The sequence below is a fragment of the Perkinsus marinus genome (assembly GCF_000006405.1).
Source record: "Perkinsus marinus ATCC 50983 genomic scaffold scf_1104296948436, whole genome shotgun sequence".
In the NCBI taxonomy this organism is placed as follows: domain Eukaryota; phylum Perkinsozoa; order Perkinsida; family Perkinsidae; genus Perkinsus; species Perkinsus marinus.
In genome coordinates this window covers 171,117-194,794 of record NW_003210195.1, presented here as the reverse complement: position 1 = coordinate 194,794, position 23,678 = coordinate 171,117, and the positions used below count along the sequence as shown (strand labels likewise).

Sequence of the window (23,678 nt, the reverse complement as noted above, 5' to 3'; positions counted from 1 at the left end):
ACCATTTCTGCTTGTTTCTTCCTAGAGAGCATCGTTACTCGCCTTGGATGTATATATCCATTCTGTGCTCTGATAACATGATACTATGAGCTATTTGGGTGTAGAATCGTATCACCTATAGTGTTGTAGTACATCCACATTACGCCAATGCATCTGCTCTCTAGCTAATTGCTTTTGCAGAGGCGAGGGCTCCCAAAAGCTGATAGGCAACACAGATCAACACAGACTAGAGACTTGGCCTTCACCCACCTCTGCTCCATCTTGTGTGGTTTTGGTATCTCTTCCGCCGGTCCACGATTGAGCCATTTCCTATATTGTTTGGAATATGAATCATATCGTAATTTGAACTGCAGTAAGCTCTTCCTTATAGCAACCCTGGTTCTCTTGGCCTCAGCAGCGGAGGCCACTCTAGCATACTCCTCAAAATCAGCAAGTAACTTATCTAACGTAACATAACAATACAAATAGTAGACGTGTGCAAGCCATTACCTTTAGTATGGTCAAGCTGCGTAACGAAAGGATCCCAGTAAGGGTCTATCTTATGCTGTCTCTGGGCCACACGCCATTCTCTTTTCTGTGGGGTTTCATCGTCGTTGAACTCATCCAGTCGATAGAATAGTTTCCGAGTTAGCTCCGTCTCTTCTTGAGTAAGCTTCTCGATAGCAATTGCAGGCCTTGTATGTATATCCGGATCAGTGTCGCAACGGCTTCTTCGTATCTACGACAAGCGTCGTCATATACCAATATAATGAGACCCCACTACCTCGTCTAGGCACTCAAGGAACAGTGCCTCACTCGTGGCCCGTTTGCTGACTTTAGTGTCTGAAGCCGTTGTGGATGTGGGAACTTGAGCATCAGCATTATCTATGCTCTGATGCTGTGGCGTTCTCCCTCTAGTTGCGAAGAATCTGTGAGTTTCTAGTGAAGACGTAGTACTGATGATAGAGCGATAGGAGAGGGCATTGAAGCGAAGTATTGCCATACTGAGCATATCAGCATCAACGGCGCACGCTGAACTGAACTCATGAGAGGTCTCCAGTGAAACTAGATCGGATGGTGATCAGATTGTTGCTCTGGCATTCCAGTAGTTGCTTGTTGATGGTCGGAAGGCGTCAGAGGAGAGCAAGCTCCCACGACACCATCATCATCCGCAATATCGATATCGTCACTTAATTGTCGTCCAACCATCGTATCAGTACCACTCTCTGCCGCCACCTCCGTTGTGGTGGTTGGGGAGAGCTCCGAGTCGATGCTCAGCATGATGTTCCTCACGTTGGACCACTTGGACAATGCCGACTGAGTGAATGTATGGTCGCTACCACAGAGTATCTGCCACTACCATCGTCGACACAAAGGGAATAGTACTAGATATAGTACCGTTAGCATATAAAAGGAACGCTCGTAAAGCATGAGAAGCTGGTTGCAGACAGCCTTAGTGATGAGAGATGACGAGGTAGATGCAGCAATCAAGTTAAGATAGGTATCAGCTATCTCCTCGAAGCACCATGCATAGGCATAGTTAGCAAGAGGTGTTACTCGTGATAGGTATCTATACCAGACTGTATACACTACATACTCAGGATTATGTCATTACTCAGCCTTATCCGTCTGATGAGCCGATGCCCCTAGCCAATCAGATCCATCCTTGCATAATGTCGCTAACCATACATCCATTTGGTGCAGTATCCAATGACATCCTCTAGAGAAGACCTTCATACCCTCACCATACACCAATTGGATATCGGCTTCATCGTTGGGATCAGTAACCGCGAGCCGCTCTTCATATCTAGTCAATACTATCATCAGTAGTCCTGCAGCCGACAAATACTACTGTTGCTCGAGAGTCTCCATCTCCTCCATATCAGATTCATCCAATTGTGTTCTACAGAATGTGCAAGGTGAGGTGCACCATCGGTGCCTCCCCTGGCGTTGAACGCTCTGAAGCATTGAGGCCTGTAGATACATACACCACGCCATCTCCTCACCTTCCATTCTGTGTAAGGATATACTACTCCTGCATGGCATTGGATACATCTTAGCCCTCTAGCATAGTCGACGGGCTCATCACATCGATGGCAATGACAGGTGAATAACCAACCTACACTTATCACCCTACACGTGGCTGAGTAGAATAGCTCACCTTGCAAGCGCTGTCTCCGTACGTTGGTACTCTTGAAGAGTTCCTCATCTCCAATATAGGATATGGTCAACTCATCACCAGGCTGGATTGGCACTCTTGCTCTCAACACGAACGAGTCCTCTGGGCCATAGTGCCAACAACAAGTAGCCTGAGAGTACTGTTGTTCACATATTATAAGGCGGTGATGAGTCACACCTCGCAAGAGTGGCTGAGCATTGATATCTTATCGTACATGATCAACCCATCAGCCACAGTATGATGGCCAAACGAGTTGAACCTGTGCATAGGCAGATATGAACAGCAGCGTGTGTGAGTGTGTGGGTGAGTACCTCCATGTGAGCAAGAGATGTACATAGTCACGAGCATCCAGCTTAGTAAGCTTCCACATCCATGGCTCTCTATCGCATCGTGGTATTGCCTCTATGTGATTGTATACCAACCGGTGGAGCATCTCTTGACAATTCGGATAGTTGCTCGACGGTTGGCCTTGCGACTCTGAAGAATGCCATTGTAGGTGAGCATGTGGTATGGCGTGATGTCATACCGTTAGTAGGAGCATCGATAGGAGGAGTCCACTTATCATAGCAACGTGCTAGCTTATCCTCATTGAGGAACAATAATGATGACAATGCTGCCATATGCCATACAATAGGTAGCTCTGGAAGGAGGTGATAGAGCAGCTATATGAGCAGCCAGGTATACACCTACCCAAAGAGAGGTCAGCCTCCTCCAGTTTGAGCCACTCGTACAGGACCTAATGATGACACCTTCCGCACTGATACCTACATTGTACTCACAGGGCAGGTGTCTGGTGTGACTATTTGCAGTGGAGACTCGGCAAAGACTATATCTCCAGGATGCATGAGATCTCCATCTACATGACTGAACATGCACCTGCCCTTTTCAGACGTATACTTCACCTACACATATCACTCGATAGATATGCAGTTACAGGAGGAGTGTTATCACCTCAACTCGAGCCGCTATACGGGCATCACTCCAATCCTCTCCACACACAGGTTCAGTGGAGTCACTAGATGCATGGACTGCAACAGCAGTAGTGCTAGGATGGTTCTCCTCATCAGCTGCACCATCATCACTGGGGTCAGGTACTGTTGTAGGATCGACGGGTGGTGTGGGATCCGTTTCAAGACGAGGAGGCTCCTCTGGACAGCTCGGTGATGCGACTGTCGAATACGAATCAGTAAGGGTGTCCAGTGGGTGAGGTGCCATAACAGGCATAAAACATCACCACTGTTCAACTATGGCCATACGATGATAGACGACTATGACAAGAACACAAGGATTGTATAGAGCAAGGAAACAACAACATCATGCAGCAGCTCTATCAAGCCCTCTCATCCCGTCTATCCAACTTGATAGTGTTTGCCAAGTTGGCAGCTAAATCGAAGCCACGAAAGAGCCAAACCCGGATGACCTGTCCAAATGTACTCAGGACCCCACAACCCACAATGTGATGTCACCCAACAACACGCATTCCATCCTACCTCGACTACTACCTGTGCAGCATACTTGGAGACCTCATAAAAGAGAGCCTGTTCCTCAGCATTGAGCTTGCCCAGAGCTAAGCTAGGTTTAACCTTTTCCAAGCTGCCACCTATCATTCTCTTCCCCATGCCTATCCTTAGACGTGCCACCTCCTCCGTACGCGTTACCTTGGTGACGAGATGAGCTCGGCATTTTCCATTAGAAATTGGGCTACTTTTATGATGCTATCCAAACCGTTCTGCCCACCGCTACTACCACCTGGTTTCATTCTCAGTTGTCCCAGTGGTATAGTCAAATCATCACACACAACGAGGACCTGCCTACCCAAGGAAAGGAATCCTCCCAACCAGAATGCGGTGTCATCACCGAGTTTCTATCATCAGCTCTTAGCCTCAGATCGGATAATGCTGGCCCGGCAGCTAACCCAGAGCGATTCATGAAAGTCCGAGGCTTGAGCAAATTAACACTTTCCAACGTCGGTCGCCAAACCCCATTCTGAATGAGCAGCCACGGATACCAAGCATACCAGGTAGTTTAGTACCTTATCAGTGGCCTCTTTCGACCTGTCGCTCCTCCTGTCGATGAGGTCATCTCCTCGCATATCCAGTAGATAATCGAAGGTTAAACCTTTCACTTCACACACATCACTCAGCCATCGCTTACAACTACGAAATGGCCGAGGAGTGGTACAACCCAATAAGCTGGCACATCTATCGCCAACCTCAAAGCCAGCATTATGTCGTGTACCCTCGAATTTAGGACCATAGTTACCAAGAAAGACTATCAGTACTTTGGACGACGAGGGCGGTGATACAACGTCCGATTTGAGGCGTCGTGTGGATGCGGTAACCGCCGCTCTCCGTTGTCGATGTATCGGATTATAACGGACATGGCAACACTTCAACACGGAGAACATCCTAACCATCCATGTACCTTCTACACCTTTTCCCGTGCAAGTTTGACAAGTGAGCAGACAAGAATGACAATATTATAAGCAAGTTTGAGAATTCAAGTATGTCACAATCGAGATATGTTACAGTCAAGATTGACAGTGAGAATTCATGTTTGACACCGGCAGACTATATCACAATCAAGAATGGCAATATTCCACACGAGTTTGGCAATACACATCCAAGTTTGCCTCCAAGTCGTGCACAATCATGCGTATCGTGTGACGCGAGGCGGGGTGTCACCCCTCTTCAACATCAATGAGATATCCAACCTCTGCGGTGTTGGGGATTCAACAACACTCTCTTCTATGAAACCGTTATAGATCGTCTATGATCTAACCTCAGTAGTCACGTAGCAGCACGGTTGTGTAACTCTCGCCCCGAGCGAGTCGCCCGCCACCATGGTGTCTTCCTCATCGGACGGTGTACATCCGAGTAATAGCTCTAGTGTTAAAAAGCGATGTAGACGGATGGCAACCGCACATATCATTGTGCTGAGCCAGTGAGAAGCCGAGTGGTAGTAGCGGTGGACAGAACGTTCTGGATAGCATTCTCGTCCTACACAGGGCTAAGGACAATCACGGAGAGAGTAAGTTGTGACCTGGGCGGTCGTAGTTGATTGTAGTTATTTGCTCATTGATATGGGTGGCAAGAGAGGAGGGTCTAAAGGTGGCGCCAATAAGCAGCAAGCTGGCGCTGTGGATACCGGGGACGATCCTACGTCCTCACAATATAGAGTTAACGCTTGTATAGTATTAGCCGAGAACTTCGATGAGGGCTGTCAAACTAATACAATATTCGGTGAAGGACCCGAGGTGGATAGGATAGCGGGTAATGATATTACTTGATGGTACTAAGTCATTACTGTAAGCTACTCAGGGCTCCTACCTTTGCCTGGTGGCACCACTCTACTTCAACGTACTGTCGACTTAGCCCTAGACACCCTCAATCTGGGCAGTGTATATGTCCTATGCCGTCAGTGCAACACGCCAACAGTAGAAGACCATCTTACACGTAGCAAGAGGATGACTGTTAGTAGTGTGCCGGATACATGTAATGAACGTGGTAGTGAGTTAACAGGGGGTCAGGGTTATTCCTATCAGGCTCGTCCATTTGCGAAGTACTTCGGGCATTCGGTTCCGGAGTAACTCAGTGCCCATTGGCTCAGCAGGATTTCCTTCTCTTGAGGGGAGACTCCCTAGCACAGCCACGTGTTGTCAAGGTAATATTGGCAGTGGTACGTTCACATTTTGATGATATGGACTATGTCAGCCTATATACGATAGTATACTGGAATACCACTCATCCAGGAGGAAGGTGTCCAAATCGGAATATCTTATGACAAGGATCTTTGTAACACCGTCCCCCGAGGAGTACAATGAGCATATACACTGATTCAGGTGTCGGCTTCGACTGAATCAACGTCATCTGACGATATTCTAACGAACATAGTGGTGGGTACAGGAGGTATCGGGGATGCCAAGGGAGAACTCGGTGATAACCTGAAACAGCAGGGTATCATGACCGGAGAGTTGCTGCACTGGTCGGCTGAGGAGTCGTCCTCCACAACCGTTGGACTGTCTGAGCCTCTTCTCCACTGGGGATTCGGCTCCACCTCGAAGTTCCAGGAGATACGCTATCGAACAGGGGTAGTGATTTACACTACATGGGTTGAGGGACGATAATCGTGGTCAGGTACAAGGCGATGGTTCTCTAGGGGATGTATTCTCACCTGATGTATTCCGCCTTTTGGAAGAAGAAGCCGACTATAAGTACCATAATACTAGCGCGGGGAAGTTTCTCGAAAGTTGCGTCTCAGGTCTCTTCGGGACGACTTGGTTAAACTCACTATTGGTGCCAAATTTGATGATGGCGTATGCCCCTTTGGGATTGGTGCATGCGTAGTGCCACCACTCCCACATCAACTGGTCCGAGCCACTAGCCCACGTATGCTACTATATGGACAGCAGTGTCGTCATAGCAGAGTGTATATAGGTACATACTACGAGGCGGCAGTAACAATGATGATAGATAAGTCACCTAGAGACTTCCTAACCCCTTGGCCCAGTCATAACGTAGAGTCCAGGCATCTGTTTGGTAGCAAGGATTCTAAATGGGGTATTGGTGGCCAAGCATGTAGCGATATAACTGAGGTGATACCAGGTGTCCTTCTATCCGCTACTACTCTTGCGCTACTAGGTTAATGGAGAAGTCGCCTTCATTGATACGAGGGCCACCATTGATGTATCAGCTAAACTCCAGCAGTGCTACATTGCTCCTGGAGGTAGTAGAGCGAGGATTAACGGACAATTAATATTCCTGGTGTAGCTACGATTGGAGCAGGGGCTGTCGTGGAGAGTAGCATTATAGGGCCGGATGCTGTAGTAGAAGCAGGGTCTATTATCAGAAGGTAGTCATCATCATCAGTATCGTCGCTCTTGTGCAAAGGAATCTTACAGGTCTATCCTCCATGCCCGATCCACTGTATCACCATCGACAACTATCGAGTGTGTAGTGGTCCCTCCAGAGGGCACTATCACTACATCGGTTAGGGCCCCTCCAGTGGATGGAATCACCATTGAGTCCCCATTGCCGGATACAGCCCAGGCACTTGCTAAAATGGAGGTACTTCAGAGCATAGCAAGAGGAGTCGGATGCGTTTATAAATCCCTCACGGGGTGGTTTTTCCTTCCAAATTTCAATGTCGTCCTCTAGTATGGACATATCGAGCGGTGGTATGGACTACATATCGAGTATAATTTTAGCTCGGTCTTGTTTGATATGTGATGACGAAAGTCACTCGGGAATCCGGAGTCTGTATTAGGGACTCCGTACTAGGGAAATCTCGAATGAGGAATCCTTATCAAAGAGTCCTTGAAGTTGTAACCTCCTACGCACAACTAACATACGTACAGCAGTGCGTTTGTTTACATGGAATGCTCGTGCTGCGCGAATTGCACTGTGATGAGAGCCTTGTGGGGACCACGTAAGGCTATCAAGTTGTTCGCCGTTAGCGCATGGCAGCCCTCGTAGTATCCTTATTGTTGCTTTTTGCAGGCCGCTAGATCATCTAGGCCGGGGTCTGTGAGTACTGAAGAGCCTATCGAGGATGACGATGATGTTGGGGAGTCGTTGAGTGGAGACAATGCATTCAAGAAGGGCTTCAGGACTGAGGTTATAGTACCATAGTCATAACGCAAGCTTATAACCCTCATACTCCAGGTATATGCTTTCTTTAAGGAGGGCTGGGACGAGAAGCAGGATGTATCACATGTGTGTCAGCAGTTGAGAATATATCGGACTACAGAGCAGGTAGTAGTGCTGGTGTCTGAAGGTGGTGGTGGTGCCTACTCCTGTCTAGGCCCCTCTACCAGAGTTATTGACGGCTACTGTATTGGCCCTTGCACGAGTATGCTGTGAGATCCTTACTACTGATAGCAATAGTAGCAAACCTAAACAGCCCATCGTGGCATCATTCTACGAGTATTGGGATAATGCTCTTGAAGAGCTGTAAGTCGGCTGGCGGCAGCCCACTTGCTCACGAATGCCTCAATCTTCAGTTACTTGACAGATCAGTCAGGCCTCTCAGAGTGGTGGGTAGAGGCTCTGGATATTCTTTGTGATGCTGCCTGGGGTTCCCAATATGGAGAGGACTTCAAGCAGGAATGTTGTCTGTTTATATGGGTAACAACATTGACCTCTGCGGTGTTCCATCCTAACCCATCACTGTATCTCAGGGCATGTACGCTAATGACTATTTGAGTAAGGAGGACCTCTTAGCATGGTGGAGTCGTGCCCCTGGTGGGTATCCTAGAAGCCTAGTACCCACTTTATTCACCTTATCTCTGCAGATGCATACCAAGAACTGCCCCTAATGGCGCAGTTGATAGGGCAGATAGAGGAGGATGAGGATGAGGAGGAGGAGGAATCCGATGATGATGACTCAGACGACAGCGACTCTGAATAGTGTGTTCCTTCTGATGTCCTCGACGTCCATCTGATAGTTTCACTGTGCTCCTGATAGTGCTGTGTTATGGGATTGGCTAAAGGTGCTACTAAGGGCTTCTGTTTTGGGCCTGCCATCATGACGAGCAGCAGCAGGTCCTCGATCGAGGTGGTTTCTTCGACTGATAGTTTCAACTATCAAGTAAAGCAGGAAAGCTCTTTAGAAGAGAGTAGTTCCAAAGGAGGAGGCAAGACCACCACGGTTGGAGCGATGGCTAACCTGGTTATGATCTGTATTGGTATTGGTATACTAGGCTTACCTCTCGTTATGCAACAGGCAGGATGGATAGGTGGTTACGTGCTGTTATTCCTCGCTGGTTTATCATCATTATGGATGGGGAAACATCTCGCTGATGCCTGCCAGGCCTATGCTTCGACTGATTCTCATGGCAATCGAGTATTCCCTTCCTACCAGTCCTTGGGGTATATGACTTACGGCACTATTGGTAGAGCCTCCGTTATAGTTACTATGGATATTTTTATGCTTGGTCTCTGTGTTGTACTACTCGTATTGTTCGCTGATAATACCCTTAGAATATGGCCAGTACTGAATCGTAGTAGTTGGATCCTCATCTATGCAGCTATTATGGTGTTCCTTGTATGGATAAGGTCGATGAGGTTGATAGCATGGTTGTCTATTGGTGGTGTTATATCAGTCTTTGCGACTGTTGCTGTGGTACTTGTAGCTGGCTTCAACAGGCTGGCTGCTGGTGGTGGAGATACGGGTGACCCTATAACCTATTCATTATTCAATTTTTCCGATCTTGGGGCTGCCTTTGGTACCCTTATGACATCCTTCGGTTTGACTGCCATGATACCATCGGTAATGAATAATATGGAAAAGCCCGACAAGGTTGGTGTTTCTCTCTATGGTGCTTTTGTTATCATCTTCTCTGTGTACATATGCCTCACTGTAGCGGGTTACGGAGGTTTCGGTAATTCCATCGCTAAGTATGGTGATATTGTTACTGCTATATCGGGTACATCATCTACCCTCAATGCCCAGGGCTATGCTATAATAATATGTATCCTTATCCTCTGTGCTTCTCATTTCCTTGCACTCTTTTTCCCCGTTGCCACTGATTGCGAGAAGCTAATCTCGGCTAAGGCGCCTAAGTTCACAGTATATGTTGTCAGAACCGTCCTTGTCGGAATATGTGCTTTATTAGCCACTGTTGTACCCGGTGTAACGGACATGATATCTTTGCTCGGATCAGTGTGTGGCATGCCCAATGTAAGATATCGTCTTCAGACTGCGCTGAGTTGGCATGCCTTCATCTTCAGGTTATGCTGCTGCCCCTGTTGTTTTACTGGAAGGCCTGCCTTATCAATGCTCATGGCATGAGAGGAATATACCAGAAGAGAATTATCAAGTTCATGGCAGAGCTCTTCATTTTTGCATTGTCCATTTTCACATTCGTTTACGGACTGTGAGTACAACTGCTAAGGCTCGTGTCGTTTTTACGCCAGTCATCACAGGTATGGTTCGATCCACAATATCGTGTCCAGAAAATGAATAGCGACCGAAGATTCTTATTACAGTTTGAGAACAAGATTGTTCAATCGTCAGATGGCCCAAGAGTTCCCCTCACTGGCATCTAAAGTTTTCCCGTCAATTCCCTCAAAGGTATTATCCTATTCAAATTTCAGCTCATTCATAGCCGTAGCGAACCAGGTCTTTTTGGTAGCTATCGGCGGCCTATCGATCTCCCTTCCCATACATATTGAGTTGTGTTGTAGATTTTACTACTGAACAAATTCGAAAGTTGAAACACTCGCGCCAACGTTCCACTCTTCAAATAGCCTCCCTTTCACTTTTCCAATCCTTTTCTATGGTGGTCCGCAGTGTCAGGTTGTCTATCTTTGTGGCAACAGCTAATCCGATGATGGCATTCACTGGTGTTGGTTTGCTGGGATATGGAGTGTGAACTCTACTTTTATCTCGGCATAACTCCGTTTCCAGTCTGGTTGAGGTAGGGTTCAATTTCGAACATGGTGGGATCTCAGTGAATGGGATGTTAAGGCTGACAACGGTCTGTCTGTATATGATGTTTGAAACTCTCGGATTTCGCCCAGGGAGGCCTTCCCTTCACAACGCTCTTGTTAACCTTTTTATTGCGAGAATCGCCAATTATGTCGATTCCTGCATGTCATCCAAACCTTGCGCTCTCGGTTTTTCTTACACAATTGTAAAACGTCGAGACCCATAGGTTGACCCATAATGTTCGAGTAAACAACTCTTTCAACTTAGCTGCGACGAAGAGCTCCACGTCAGATTACTACCAAACCCTTGAGCCACGGTTCATGCATTGTCTAAGCGTAAAATAGTTGATTATGACAATGAAAATGGTTATCTCAGATGTTACATTTGATGTACGGCTGCAGGGGTACAGTCCGCCCCGGCAGATTTTTGCCCGAACCGCACATCCGAGATTCCTACAATAATCTTTCTCATTCGCAGCTCGACAACATTCCATTTTATTAGAAACTTTATCTAATTTACTCGAAATCTCATGCATTCATCTAACCTCGGGAGCACCTTTTCGGGCACTACTGCCGGGTTCCTTCACAAGTAGATTCTGATGTATAACATCTCAATACTGTGATGCGTCAACTGATGACTACCTGGAAGAAGCTTCTGTTAGTAACCGGAGTCGTCGCTGTCTGTGGAGAAGACGGTGCATTCATTGGCGCGGGCATCCTCTCTGCCATGCGACTCAAGAATACCTTCATGCTGTCTACCGTAGTAACTGGTTGAGCCTAAGAATTGTTGGTCACATAAGTGTATGACGGATTGATTATCCACCTCTTCTTCCCTCACTCTCTCTTCATCAGAATCCGAATCAAAAAAGGTTTCAATAGGACGAGCTGAAAGACAGATCATCACAGCTGGAGGCCGCTAGAGGCTTGGCTACACAGGAACTCGGCATCCTCAACGTTGAGTGAATGGCGGAACGCATCAGGTCCGCCGTCTTGCCCCGGTGACAAGCAAAGCAGTGCCTTCCCTCCATCATCTCCTCGCTTGTCTGGTAGTGTCCTCCCGTATATTTGTGCCACCAGATGCTCGTAACTGGCATGAGCGTTCACTCACTATGGGAAGGCTGCTCACAATATCCGTCCATTTCGTGCTGTTATCCCAGCGGTTATCGCATCGCACTCGCGTAAGCTAGAGAACTCGGATCCATCAGTAGCTCTGATAGAACCGAGCCATCAACGTACAGCAGTAAATGGAAGGCTCACATTATAGTCGCGCCATACTGGCTAGCACGATGTCTGAGGTGTACGAGCACCGGACGCCACTTCATGGGATCAATCTTACCAAATGCGTCGCAGCGCATTAATACCTATCGAAACTCGTACCAGGGTGAGAGGCTCGTGGTTCGGCTACAATTATCAAGGGGAAACCTCGATTACTCAGCCATTCCAGATCCTCGGATGCCTCTGTGATCCCCGAGGCACCTGTGAGATAGTGTGGCCGAAGGTAAACCATAGAGTACCCACCATGTTTAGCTTTGAGTATCGTCTGTGTGACCTTCGAATAGAGTAGCTCTTGAGTACCCATATCAATACTGTCGAATATTGGACCATGTATCCTGATCGATCGAGCACAACTATAACACCAGTTACGGCATATGAACGGCTGAGCTCATGAATAGTAGCTAAGCAGGAGACTACTGTGATATGGTCCCAATATGGGATTCGAAGTTGCCTATAACACTCTCGAGATGCATCATGTCAAGACATATGACGGCTGCAAATCTGGCATGGGCTATGGAGCTTCGCAGTAGTCCTTCGCTAATCAGATTAGCATGTTCAGAGTGTTCACAATATACTAGAGACAGCGTACCTGAGTCCTCGTTACGGGGCAGACATAGTATGAGGGTATGCCTTACCTAGCTCAACAGTCATGTTGTTGTCCTTGTCTTTCTGTGCCATCGTCACGGCTGGTAAGTATCCATAATCTATGGGAGCCATCCGAGGTACAACCCCTGCAATGGCCGCTTGAGCCGCCATGGAGGCCGCTAGTAATGACTCGTCGCTCTCCGATACAACTAGAGGGATAACGAGGAATCCCCATTAAATGATGGCGGGATACCATTCGTCGACGCTGCTCTGTTCTTCACGTCTTCATTTCCCTGACATCCTGTTGAGATCCTGCTTATACTGCTAATTGGAGGCCTGGATGGTCCTCGAGAGGAATTGCCTGCATATGAAAGTCTATACTGCACTAAAGCTGTTATCTGTTACCATGATAGAAGCCAGGGTTCCTATTGCGAGCGAGTTGGCGTTCGATATCGAAGGCAATGGATTTCAAGAGTGTCCGTTTACCACAGCCCGGCACACCAACGATGAGGACCTGTAAATGGTGATGACCTTGTGCAGATTGAACACTAGAGCTATAATGACCGATGCATGGTCCCTGCCCAAGGTCCCTCCTGTATCACTAGCCGTCTGCGAGGAGAGGAACTGCTGCCACTTACTGCTATTCTCTGCCGCTGATGGTGACGAAGAGTTCACAACGGTGGCCGCCATGAAGACTACAAAGATAGATTGACCGATGGATTGAGACAGATTTATACTTGAGAACACAACAAGCCTCTGCGAGATAGTAAAAGCAATGCATACGGAACTATGGATGGGTCTACTTATAGTGTAACTGACAGGCAGCAGACATTCTTCCAACGTTTTTAGCAACCAGAACTGGACTGTCTGGTAGCCGGTGTATCTAGGTAGATCCTCGGCACTCTCTCGATCGCCTAATGAGTATGTGGAGAGGTCCCGCCTCTATCAAACTAATGACCACCTTATCTTGAAGGATTCCCTTCAAGCTCACCAACGTCATTCGGGAATATTTTATGTTTCAGGGTCTCCGTCCGTTGAGTGATCATCTAAGTTTCCCCCCCCCCCCAGTCGACGTGGAATGCCATAACTAGGAATGATTTCAGAATTAGAATCGATCATAGATAGATGCAAGCACTGTGATACTTGCGTAATAGCCACCTCGGAGGTAGCGATATACGGAGACAGTGAGAAGCATTGGAGTCCTCCCGCCTGCCTATGGAACATATTGCGGGTTCAACAGGCACAGTCGAGCCAACGATGAGTTATGTGATGATGATCCATGGGAGGAGGGAGATGAATGAACAAGCGGGACTGTGGAAGATGTAGAAGGATCACAATGATGGCAATACCTCAACCACCGCCATAGACCTTATAAGTAGTATTGACAACAGAAATACCCATCCATCGATCGTTTACTCTGCACTTATACATCTATCATCTAGCATGATAACGAGGGATATAGAGTGTCTTCCTTCACCTGGTTACTAATACTATCATAAACGGGGCATGCTACGCCTCTAAAGCTCCCCCCAGCTATCGCACCATTGAAGGTGTGACGGTCTGGGAGATGAGAGGGACAGTGAAGCAAATGTATACAATGTTCAATCGATGTTCATCGATATTAAGCTACTGCTGATACATAGGATGCTAGCAAGACCAGAGAGAGACCAACGAGCAGCACTACTAGTTGGGTTATGAGGGAACGAACGAAGGATTATTCGGAGATTATCAAGAGCAATATGGAGAAGGTCACCGCAATAGCAGAGGCTGTTGCCACCACGTAATCAGGATGGACATGTTCAGTATCGTCGGGCAGATTTCTGAGATACGAACGCCTCATTCCGCGTACGACAGGCACGAAGACGTTTCTGCCTCATCAGTGTATGTGCAACTCCTGTAGGAGGGGCAGTATGGGATATCATCGAGTTAATAGTGTTATCATCATCTAGCTTGCTAAGGAAAGTTTCATAACGGAGATCCTGTACATGTAACAGACGCTGTAATGCTGCGGTCTTGGAGCTTTTCTCCAGCCTTAATAGGCCTTCATTATACCGTACAACCCGGTCTCTCGAGTCCATCGATGGTAGGCTATCACACCGTACAGACCTATCACTATTGGGGCATGCTCTCGTTATGCTCGTCACGTTGTCTGTTAATTCATCCATACCCTTGCCCGTGCTAATGCTCCGTCTGTACCTAGATATGGATTACAACCAATAACCCACCTGTGAGACCGCTTACATATAAGATCCTGAGCTGCCCGGGAAGTGGGAGAATAGCTCAATCTTGTTGATGGACCACATTTGAATTCCACGTATTATATCATTTCGTATCGACTCCAGCTTATTGACATCCACTGGTCGTCTAGTAATGCCTCTGACCAACGGTACAATCCCTCCCACTCCTGCTGATGAAGACTGAGGGCTTGTCAAGTCAGAACCATGGGGCTGCATCGATGGGTCTTCCAATGATGAGGATATCTGCTGGCTGCTGCACGCCATCGATTGGGTAGACTCCGGGGATGGTGTTGTTGTAGGTGGTAATTGTAGCTGCAGCATGAGGTCCGTAACATGGATCCTTCCTACTGCTTCTTGCTTTGAGTTAGAAGATTGTGATATGTTGGCTTGCATCAAAGCAACAAGGCCAGGAAGCCTACATCGAAACATCTAGGTCTAGGTCTAATAACGCAAACGGCTGAGTCGTGTAGGAGAAACCACAAGCGATAACAGGACTTCCCGTGTCATGCACTCACAAATCTCCATCTGACACCTCCATGGCAGTAGCCCTTTTGTGACCTAGCCACAGTGATTAGGAGTCGCTGGCCCACTCTCTTACTTTGACGCCTCCTGTTATGGATGATGCACTGCCCTGCATACCGGCACACCGCTTGTGTGTCCTCACCAGACCTATCCAAACTGAGCCCTTCCCATTTTCGATGTACATTTCGATCGTACCCTCCAAGATCGTTGTAGTGATGGTCTACTAAGTATTCCGCTATATCATCACCATAACGCCCTATAGTGGCTTCACAGGCGTAGAATAGTGCATCGAAATCTCGATTATATCTGTTCGGGTGCTCTCGATGATCGAGTAGTGATAACAACAATGGGAGCTGAAGCGGATCACGTTACACCTCCATTTGAGCTTCTGTCCTAGGAGTACCCCTCTTGAGACAAGTCTCGCTACTCTTATCATCTGTGTGGGGCGGGCCGAGATGATCGTGACAAGGCCCGATATGGAAACCTAGAAGGCATGGCTACAGGGGGAATACACCGCCATCCGTTACCCTACCCCTTGCCAAAAGAGAGTCTTTAAAGTGCTTGTTGCATCCAATTTTACTAAGATTGATCCTATTTACTTGGGGGTCGCTACTTTTCTCCACTGTATCCTCGTCTACATGGCCTATATGGAAGCCGCATATCACAGTGCTGAACATTGACAGCGATACTCTCTAACACATCTAGTATGTCATCGATATCAGTCAAGCTCCTCGCACTGGGCAGAAGGTGCTTGAGTATTTCTTCACATACGTCACACCTGATCTACAGTAACCGAGTCCAAATATGATGATACTCCCACAAGCATCTTGATCATACCTTATTCGCGATGGTAAGACTGTATGATCTATCATCATCAGTGGGCGGTCGCATGAATACTGATCTATATCTTGAGTACTCCCCATACATACCCGATACCTGCTACTACTATTCATCTTGCTATCATCACCTCGTATGAGCTATTCTACCTCGTTTCCTGGACCCATCCCAGATGGATACCCTTCAAGAGTATGGCTGAGGGGGGTCGTCAACCACAGGATGATATGCCAGACCATATCACTTGCTACTGCCATAGAGCTCGTCCGAGCTACTCACAATGGACCTGCGGGACTCCCAGTATGCTCGATAGGAGACTGGCTATAGAGCCCTTAATTGACGCCAACACGACTCAGTTGTATAAGACATGCCGGTTGATAGGAGACTAATCGACGGGAAAGTAGCGGCGACAAGACGAGATATTTCAGACTAACGTTATGCATTGCAGTATATGAAGAACAATAAACGGCCAGAATCACAGAAATCATCGGAATCATGTAGTATCTTGTAAGAAGAATGATGACACATCCAGATTCAACAACAGTGGGTATCGATAACCGAATGGCCTTCGGGATCGGTAGCCTCTGTCGGGAGCGGCACGCAGTGGAAGTGTATGTAGTAGTAGTAACAGTATTGGTAACAATAAGACGACGGGTATAGATGATAAGGCCACAACAGATCCATCAATATACTGTAGGGCAACACGGCAGGTGACCGACCCCCTTGTCGCCTCAAGACATAGTGACAGGACAAAAACATTTAAGCATTCAATAGCGACAATACGAGCTAATTGTCGTGGAGCCGCTTGTTGAGAATATGATGTATACTAATACTACCAGTTGATCATACTGGACGAAGATCAAGGTCCGGAACAGTAACGATACAAAACCCATAAGGCATACCTCATTAGAAGTAGTCACACCAACAACCTCCCTAGTAGAGCTTCATACTGCATCCTAGTCTTACTGGCTCTATCGATAACGCCGACTTCAGGCAGCCTATCTACCTCCAATAGAATAACAATGATACAAACCACTAGCACCGCTGCATTAGCTTAGTTATGGAGCGGCGGCCAGAAGCCTCGAGTGCATAATAACCAGCCGCCCTCTCGTAATCACAAAGCTCCTTTAACAACAACAACTACATCATTTATCACATTTCCTAACAGTTTACCAGCAACAAGTGAGCATCGCTGCACGATAAATACAAATACCAACTACAGGGCTACAAACAGCAAGTGTAGAACAGCAATGGCAAGTCGTAGCGATAGTCACAATGATAGCAAGAGTAGAAATATAAACAACTAAGCCCATATGCAGCATTTCAAGAGGAATAGAGGAGGGAGGAAGGGATCGATACAGCTCTAGGAAGCAAAAAACAAACGACGACTAAGGTGATATCACCATCATCGTTGACACGTATTACTCTGGTATGTACTACTATTTTCAACTACTTTGGTAACTAACGGACTAACAACGGATAGTATCGGGTTTATAGTATTGAGAGTGTTAATCGGGTAACAAGTAGATCTCAGAAGATCCTTCGCAAACTGAAACAGCCTCTACGGCTCCTACTGTCACCGGGGACTTCATCATCCTCGTAGTTATATGCCTGACAGTAGAGTCATGATAATGATGATATGCAACTACAATTTCCATGTGAGCCATACGTTCTCCTAGTACTGTTACTACCTTGAAACTTTCCACAATAAAAACGTTCTCCAAACGTCCAGTATCCCCTTCCACCTCATCAGCGAAGGATATAGAGTGCGATTTTGATCCATAATGTATGAAATTACCTACCATAACGAGCATGTGGACTTCTCGGTATGATAGAATACTAGGATATCGCTGCTGAGCCAAAGCCCTGAGTATTCCATAAAGTTACTACCTTTTCTGTCAATTCTAATACTATCCACGGAATCGCCTGAACGGCGAAGGATGCCATCAGTAGCTGTGGACAGGGATGATACTGTCGACTCCGAAGGCGACTTGGGACTCTGATAGATACAGGCCGTGAGAGTATAAGTGACCAATAGCAAGCTTGCTTACTCCAAAGCCATTCCTTCTCTTAGACTTCACCGAACTTTCGTTATTGAGCTTGCATGATGACGATTTGTGACGGAGGTTAAAGAGCATTCGCTTAGTCTCAGATGAATCAACTATAATGACGGCTATGATAAAAGCGAAGCTAGCGATGCATGATACGACTGTGTCGAGGGATGCCAGCTGGCATTATGCCAGTTGCATACTCCGAGGTCTCCACCTAGCGTTAATCAAACCACTCCAACCCACCATGCAATCGCTTCCTAGTACCGCCTATTACGGCCGATAAGGAATTCCCCAATGCGAGTGGCCACAACAACAGCCGGCGTCGGACTTACTCATCCAGCCGAGCTAATGGCCTAACATTCCTCGGGCATCGTCAATCATCTGCTGAACGCCACTATCGCAAGCTAAGGTAATTAGCTGGCACTGATCGCGCAGCACAAAACCGGAAGTGACACGCGCGCAATCGATAGCCCTCTTTTGACACATAAATGTCGAAGAGTGGCCGGTGCGGATAACCAAAGTTTCTAAGGGCATCATCTTAGGTCGAGGTGGGCCTATTAGATTATCACCAGTGTGGCAATGACGTCTAAATCATCGTAGAGGAGAATCTAGAACCACATTTTTGTGTAGTCGCGAGTGGTACGTGTGCACCAAAGTATTGCAAGTTTTCAAGTCGAAGCAACAGGTTGAAGCAAGGCGCAATACATGGTCCCCGTGTGGTATCCTAGATCATACTTGGTGTCACTAAATTTAGTGAAACCAATTCGCCCAGGCGATTGATATCCAATCCTGCGCTGAAAGGAAGGAGTGCCGAAAGTCTTGACACCGAGATTGTCTGCCTTGTTCTACACACCAAACAACCTGGTGAGAAGCTGATAAGGTTCAGTGATCCGACGGCGTATGATGCGGAGGGTGGCACATACAACAAACGGCCAGTCAGCCGAACGCGCTTATCATCGGTGGGTTTTGGTGGGATGCACTACTACCAATACGGTGATGGTGCTTCTCACAAAAACTGCTGAGCAGTCGGAGATGGTCTTCCGAGGATTCGAGGGGGACTTGTTTCCTGGAGAAACAGTGCGTGTTGTGGAACCCGAAGTGGTGGGAGTCCTCGATGACAAGACGGAATTGGTGTAAAGAAGCGATCGGTTGGTAGTACCAACTTGGTACCCATTCGCGCTTCGTTCTGTGCTGGTCGCTTACCACCCCCCATGGAGGCTTCCGTCACGTATGCCATCATGGCATACGTGACGGAAGCCGTGACGGTGAACTGGTACATGGCATTGCCATGTACCAGTTCGTCGTCCCGAGCGTCCATATGGTGCAGTCGGGGATCATCAGCGGGCGATGCAGTGGGGTTCTGTGTGATGGCCAAATCCCACTCCCGAAGGCATGTGGATGTGTTACACATCATGTGTATCCACGGACCGGACTTCCCACAAGTTGAATCCACTAGGTGATGTAACCCTCCGTACACTAGTATCATCTGTATCATCATATATAGTTCAAAATTATATAAAGTTGTGTTGTAATCATCAATACAGGGTTATTCAATAGAGGATCATTCCTCTACACTATGCTTAGAATGTGAGAGCTGCAGGTGAGTTATCTATCAACGTGTCTGTAACTGTTTTGTGTCATGAATGTGCGAAGTGTTTCTTCTTTGCTTTTGCGCGATATATAACTATGCTACGCGCTAGTACTTTGATTTTGTAAGGTGCTACCATCTCTAGTGGCCCAGCCTCCACTGGCCCGGCTCCTACCGGTCCAGCTCCTACCGTCTCCGTTCCCACTCGTTCAGCTCCTACCGGCACAATCCGTGCGGAAGGTGTAAGAAAATGCATCCACGTTTTCGGATGAGCCACTTGCTTCTTTCTATCTGTTCATTTTCTTAGAGTCCACATGGATCCTCTGTGGATCCTATGGAATTGTGGATCCTATGGGCGGCAGAAAAACTGACTGTTTCTCGTTCAGGACGGCAAGAGGAAATCCCATAATAAACGAGATGAGATTGGTTTCCAAGGCAATAGTCCAGCGAGGTAAGAAGTCTCATTATCGTTGGAGTGTGACGCGGAACGATGATACGGTACCACCGTGACGGTGGCAGTGGAAGGTGTTGGTGATTCTTCTTCTTCGTCTTCTTCCTCTTCCTCTTCGTCTTCTTCCTCTTCGGTGAGCAGTATTTCCGATAGTAGTAGTGAAAGCAGTAAAACGATTGTTGATAGTATTTAAAAAAATTTTTCCATAAAATGTTTAGGATTGTGTATGAGTATGGGTCGTTAGTGTGTATAGCTTAAATGATAATATAATCCTAATGCTCGAATGGAATGCAGCATTTTTGGGGTGAGTCGTTCATTGTTTTTGATATAATTGTCAGGATGGGGAAAATAGAATATCTCTGTACAATTTAATTGCCGGCGAGAGGGAGGTTTCCAGATTATGTTAGTAGATATTGGTCTCCCATTGAGTTATCTATACATTTTGTGAGGAGAGGTTTTTGTCCTTCTGATATACAAGATAAAGTGTGGCGTATATTTGGTTGGAAATGTCGGCAACCCCTTAGTGACCCGCGAGGGCGCGTGTTGTGTACTCCGACAGGGTACCGGGTCATAGGGAATGTCATGCAGCATTCTATTGTTATAGTATCTCTAGCATTATGGCTAGAGAGAATACATCTCATCATCATCGACCGCCATGTGGGGATCTACCTGGTCTAGAGTGGTCAGAAGCTCATCAAAGATATTTCCCAGGTAGCACCCTTCCGCTGACGTGATGTCGTGATCATCACTACTGCCTTAGTCGGTCATGTTCCCACACACGCCCGAGTATGCATAGATCAGAGCTCGAGTACATCCTCATTCACGTCGAGTGCCGGAGATACTAGAGCAATAATTGCAAGCCATCCTGTGGACCCTAGAGTCCTCAATGCATTAGACGCTACCACGTTGGACAGTGGCTCAACTGAGTGCAGTATTTGTGTCCAACGGATAGGGAGAAATGATAGGTAGTAGTGTACGCTATGTATGAATAGTAGGTAGCCATCAGGTGCCTCGAACTGCCTGTATGTGGTCATGTCTTCCACTGGGATTGTATAATGCACTGGTTAAAAATAAGAGGGCATTGCCCAATATGTAGGGCAGTAGTTGACGAATCTCTTGCCATAGCAGCTGAGAGCGCCTCGTCATCAGCGAGCTGATCCTCAGCGTATTATAACGTTCCTCACTGGCACTTACGTAGTGTTATGCAGTAATGACCCCTGTATATGGTAGTTTTATTCTTGAAGTTACTTCCATGTTTCCTTCATCTAGTAGAGCCACGATGCTCGGCATTTGCCTGTGGTGTATTATTATCACACTAGTACCCCATAGTGCTTATGCTTGGGATAAGGATATACATGAGCGTATTGGTGAGGCTGTATCACGGGTACTCAGTTATAGGGATATGTGAGTAGCTGATACACATGTTGGTAGACATTAGTATTGTTTTCAGAGAGGATCTCAACAAGCTCCTCAAGGGTCAGTCAATTCCCTACATGTCACGATATGCTCATGATAAACTCCAATATGCTAACTATGATAGGACTGTTGAGAATCACTATGAGACCCAACTGAGGTAATAATACTATCACTCCTGTTTGATGCGGCTATTACCGTTTTATCGTTGTAGAGATTGGCAATGCACTTTCGATGTTAATAACCCGGATAAGTATGCTGAATCCCAAGGCCTTTACCGCTCGGTAATGACAGTACTGGAACTAGAGTACTCTTTTACTGCTTTACCAGATTCACGATATATTCGGCCGAGTAACACACGCGAGTAAGTCAGGTGAAGATCATGGCATTGCGAAAGATATGACAGAGCCTGTACAGATAAGCTGGCTGCTAGGTACTGTTGGCCGGGAGACTGCTCCTCATGATTATGTCCTATTCCCCTTTAGGCTTAGTACAGGATTTGCATCAACCTCTCCATACAGGGTTTGGAGCTGATGACCACGGGCGAAGGATAAGCGTCCAATACCATGATGACCCTAGCACTAACTTGTATGACTTCTGGGAACGTGATGTAGTAGATACCCAAGGGGGAGGGTCTCATGCGATCTCCATGCTAGATTTCCTCGGCTGCTAATCTCGAGACGCAGCTCGTATTAAAAGCATATAACGCCGAGCTCGATAAGCTGGTCCAGGATGGTGGATACGGCATCCAACTAGTGAACAAAATCTACAGCAAGGGTAGTAGTATTCGTTCACTCTACCATTACTATCTAAAGGGCTTATAGGTATAGCCGAGTGGATAGCGGAGTCAATGGAGATGTCGTGTAGTGATATATACTCCGTCATAGCTGGCGGTAGAGGACGTGAAGTCCCTAGAATGTATCATTTGGCAACGACGGTTGGTTTTGTATGACAATGTAGGTACCAAATCGATGATGATGTGTATGCCAAGTGGCGCGATTTAGCAACCAAGCAAGTCGTCAAAGCTGCAGCGAGGTCAGCTGTTGTACTGCACGGAATAGCCGTACATGTAAGCTGCTCTGCTGTAATGGATTGCTCAATAAACACCATCTATCAGGCACGATACTACCATCCTGAGATCGTGGGCAGTCTCTCTAAGTCAAGTAAGATACAGCGTCATAGAGTAAGAGGTAATTGGATGCAAGCTCTCGCCAAGAACTTCATCATAGCGGTTATTATAGTACCCTCCATCCTGGTCTTCCTTAACTATCCACAGTAATTATAACAAAGCTTATTCAGTCACGATCATTGCTATCACTCAGATTCGTCAAACGCCTCATGACTAACAAGGATAACAGGTCTGAATAAGCCACACCAACGATGAGCGATACCAGCCCTAACCGTATCTTCGAGAACAGGCATGGAGTTCTCGATATACAACTCGCGATTCCACAATCACACTGCTTATTTACTTGAATAATTACTTCAAGTGATTTTTCTTGGGGGTTACTGTGCCTGTATTGGGTTGAAGACAGTACGGTCGAGGGAGAATAATGTATAATGTAGTTTTTGAACAACCCCATCCTTTTCCCTTCTTTCTGGCAACTTTTGACCAAAAGTCTTTTCCATTATCACATCACTGACGTCCTTGATCTCTTCACCTTCTACTAGAAGCTTGATAACCAGTTGAGACGTCACGCTATCGCAGAATGGGCAGACAACTACATTGACTACTACCGACCCAAGAAAGTGTTGGGGGAGGGTGTACGATGGTAGTGGCGGCTGTGACCGCGATGAACTCAATACGAGCTCGAGGCAAATCATTTACACCTTGATAACCACCAATCTACCACATTTTTCGCAAGTTTTTCCAGCATTCACACGGTCGTGTTAGTCATAGTTATATTCGATCGATGAACTTGTGTGCGTGTCGATTAGGAATCTATGATCGTTATCGATTTGGTTGGGTTCGAAGTTGATAAGCTACTGTTCTACAATGACCTTCATAAGTTATCACATCGCCTCTAGTTCGATACACTAGTCATAGACATGTTGGCACTATGATAGTGAGCACGACTACTGAGATACTGTCTCTCCCACAGCACACAGATACCCATCTTAAGATTTGAGTAATC

The 23,678-nt window shown here is 46.8% G+C and overlaps 9 protein-coding genes across 9 annotated transcripts; 3 read left to right on the top strand and 6 right to left on the bottom strand.

The window, feature by feature from the left end:
* Positions 1–249: 249 nt before the first annotated feature.
* On the bottom strand, positions 250–718 carry Pmar_PMAR005865 (hypothetical protein; the record flags this gene model as incomplete). Its single annotated transcript, XM_002778689.1, has 2 exons — positions 250–442; positions 490–718. Coding segments are annotated over 2 exons (422 nt in total), but the record flags the coding sequence as incomplete, so codon positions are not given.
* A 326-nt stretch (positions 719–1,044) lies between these two features.
* Pmar_PMAR005864 (hypothetical protein, conserved) lies at positions 1,045–3,382 on the bottom strand (the record flags this gene model as incomplete). Its single annotated transcript, XM_002778688.1, has 11 exons — positions 1,045–1,329; positions 1,378–1,549; positions 1,595–1,786; positions 1,832–1,923; positions 1,986–2,098; positions 2,141–2,288; positions 2,336–2,538; positions 2,685–2,798; positions 2,849–2,894; positions 2,938–3,060; positions 3,110–3,382. 11 exons carry the CDS (start codon positions 3,380–3,382, stop codon positions 1,045–1,047), a joined length of 1,761 nt encoding a protein of 586 aa, XP_002778734.1.
* Positions 3,383–3,488: 106 nt separating this feature from the next.
* Pmar_PMAR005863 (Peptidyl-tRNA hydrolase, putative) lies at positions 3,489–4,250 on the bottom strand (the record flags this gene model as incomplete). The annotated part of the gene is made up of 5 exons (XM_002778687.1): positions 3,489–3,578; positions 3,661–3,816; positions 3,864–3,969; positions 4,074–4,144; positions 4,191–4,250. The coding sequence occupies 5 exons, from the start codon at positions 4,248–4,250 to the stop codon at positions 3,489–3,491; spliced, it is 483 nt and encodes a 160-aa protein (XP_002778733.1).
* A 990-nt stretch (positions 4,251–5,240) lies between these two features.
* On the top strand, positions 5,241–8,566 carry Pmar_PMAR005862 (hypothetical protein; the record flags this gene model as incomplete). The annotated part of the gene is made up of 17 exons (XM_002778686.1): positions 5,241–5,430; positions 5,479–5,652; positions 5,703–5,821; positions 5,872–5,952; positions 6,000–6,248; positions 6,295–6,371; positions 6,419–6,546; positions 6,631–6,752; positions 6,799–6,883; positions 6,928–7,009; positions 7,059–7,224; positions 7,657–7,773; positions 7,822–7,911; positions 7,961–8,109; positions 8,160–8,283; positions 8,337–8,400; positions 8,451–8,566. 17 exons carry the CDS (start codon positions 5,241–5,243, stop codon positions 8,564–8,566), a joined length of 2,133 nt encoding a protein of 710 aa, XP_002778732.1.
* A 90-nt stretch (positions 8,567–8,656) lies between these two features.
* On the top strand, positions 8,657–10,284 carry Pmar_PMAR005861 (transmembrane transporter, putative). Its single transcript, XM_002778685.1, has 3 exons — positions 8,657–9,838; positions 9,889–10,034; positions 10,084–10,284. The coding sequence occupies exons 1-3, from the start codon at positions 8,684–8,686 to the stop codon at positions 10,118–10,120; spliced, it is 1,338 nt and encodes a 445-aa protein (XP_002778731.1). The 5' UTR covers positions 8,657–8,683; the 3' UTR covers positions 10,121–10,284.
* An 830-nt stretch (positions 10,285–11,114) lies between these two features.
* On the bottom strand, positions 11,115–11,942 carry Pmar_PMAR005860 (hypothetical protein; the record flags this gene model as incomplete). Its single annotated transcript, XM_002778684.1, has 6 exons — positions 11,115–11,183; positions 11,230–11,364; positions 11,411–11,472; positions 11,520–11,674; positions 11,714–11,797; positions 11,845–11,942. The coding sequence occupies 6 exons, from the start codon at positions 11,940–11,942 to the stop codon at positions 11,124–11,126; spliced, it is 594 nt and encodes a 197-aa protein (XP_002778730.1). The 3' UTR covers positions 11,115–11,123.
* Positions 11,943–13,853: 1,911 nt separating this feature from the next.
* Pmar_PMAR005859 (hypothetical protein) lies at positions 13,854–14,592 on the bottom strand (the record flags this gene model as incomplete). The annotated part of the gene is made up of 1 exon (XM_002778683.1): positions 13,854–14,592. A coding segment is annotated over one exon (345 nt), but the record flags the coding sequence as incomplete, so codon positions are not given.
* Positions 14,593–16,402: 1,810 nt separating this feature from the next.
* Pmar_PMAR005858 (hypothetical protein) lies at positions 16,403–18,199 on the bottom strand. The gene is made up of 4 exons (XM_002778682.1): positions 18,092–18,199; positions 17,931–18,039; positions 17,732–17,838; positions 16,403–17,651 (listed from the first exon to the last, which is right to left on the bottom strand). Exons 1-4 carry the CDS (start codon positions 18,176–18,178, stop codon positions 17,571–17,573), a joined length of 384 nt encoding a protein of 127 aa, XP_002778728.1. The 5' UTR covers positions 18,179–18,199; the 3' UTR covers positions 16,403–17,570.
* Positions 18,200–21,409: 3,210 nt separating this feature from the next.
* Positions 21,410–23,003, top strand: Pmar_PMAR005857 (S1/P1nuclease, putative; the record flags this gene model as incomplete). Its single annotated transcript, XM_002778681.1, has 10 exons — positions 21,410–21,534; positions 21,581–21,703; positions 21,758–21,827; positions 21,874–21,976; positions 22,029–22,153; positions 22,200–22,320; positions 22,368–22,461; positions 22,504–22,612; positions 22,661–22,818; positions 22,866–23,003. The coding sequence occupies 10 exons, from the start codon at positions 21,410–21,412 to the stop codon at positions 22,909–22,911; spliced, it is 1,074 nt and encodes a 357-aa protein (XP_002778727.1). The 3' UTR covers positions 22,912–23,003.
* Between the last annotated feature and the right edge of the window lie 675 nt (positions 23,004–23,678).

What these genes read in the sequence shown, in the direction of transcription:
- Pmar_PMAR005861 (XM_002778685.1), top strand. Translation starts at nt 8,684, where the DNA reads ATGACGAGCAGCAGCAGGTCCTCGATCGAGGTGGTTTCTTCGACTGAT. An exon ending in CAGTGTGTGGCATGCCCAAT is followed by an intron (nt 9,839 to 9,888) that starts GTAAGATATCGT and finishes CTTCATCTTCAG; the next exon opens with GTTATGCTGCTGCCCCTGTT. An exon ending in TTCACATTCGTTTACGGACT is followed by an intron (nt 10,035 to 10,083) that starts GTGAGTACAACT and finishes CAGTCATCACAG; the next exon opens with GTATGGTTCGATCCACAATA.
- Pmar_PMAR005858 (XM_002778682.1), bottom strand. Translation starts at nt 18,178, where the DNA reads ATGCTCTTTAACCTCCGTCACAAATCGTCATCATGCAAGCTCAATAAC. An exon ending in AGAGAAGGAATGGCTTTGGA is followed by an intron (nt 18,040 to 18,091) that starts GTAAGCAAGCTT and finishes TGTATCTATCAG; the next exon opens with AGTCCCAAGTCGCCTTCGGA. An exon ending in TTATTGTGGAAAGTTTCAAG is followed by an intron (nt 17,652 to 17,731) that starts GTAGTAACAGTA and finishes CTCTACTGTCAG; the next exon opens with GCATATAACTACGAGGATGA.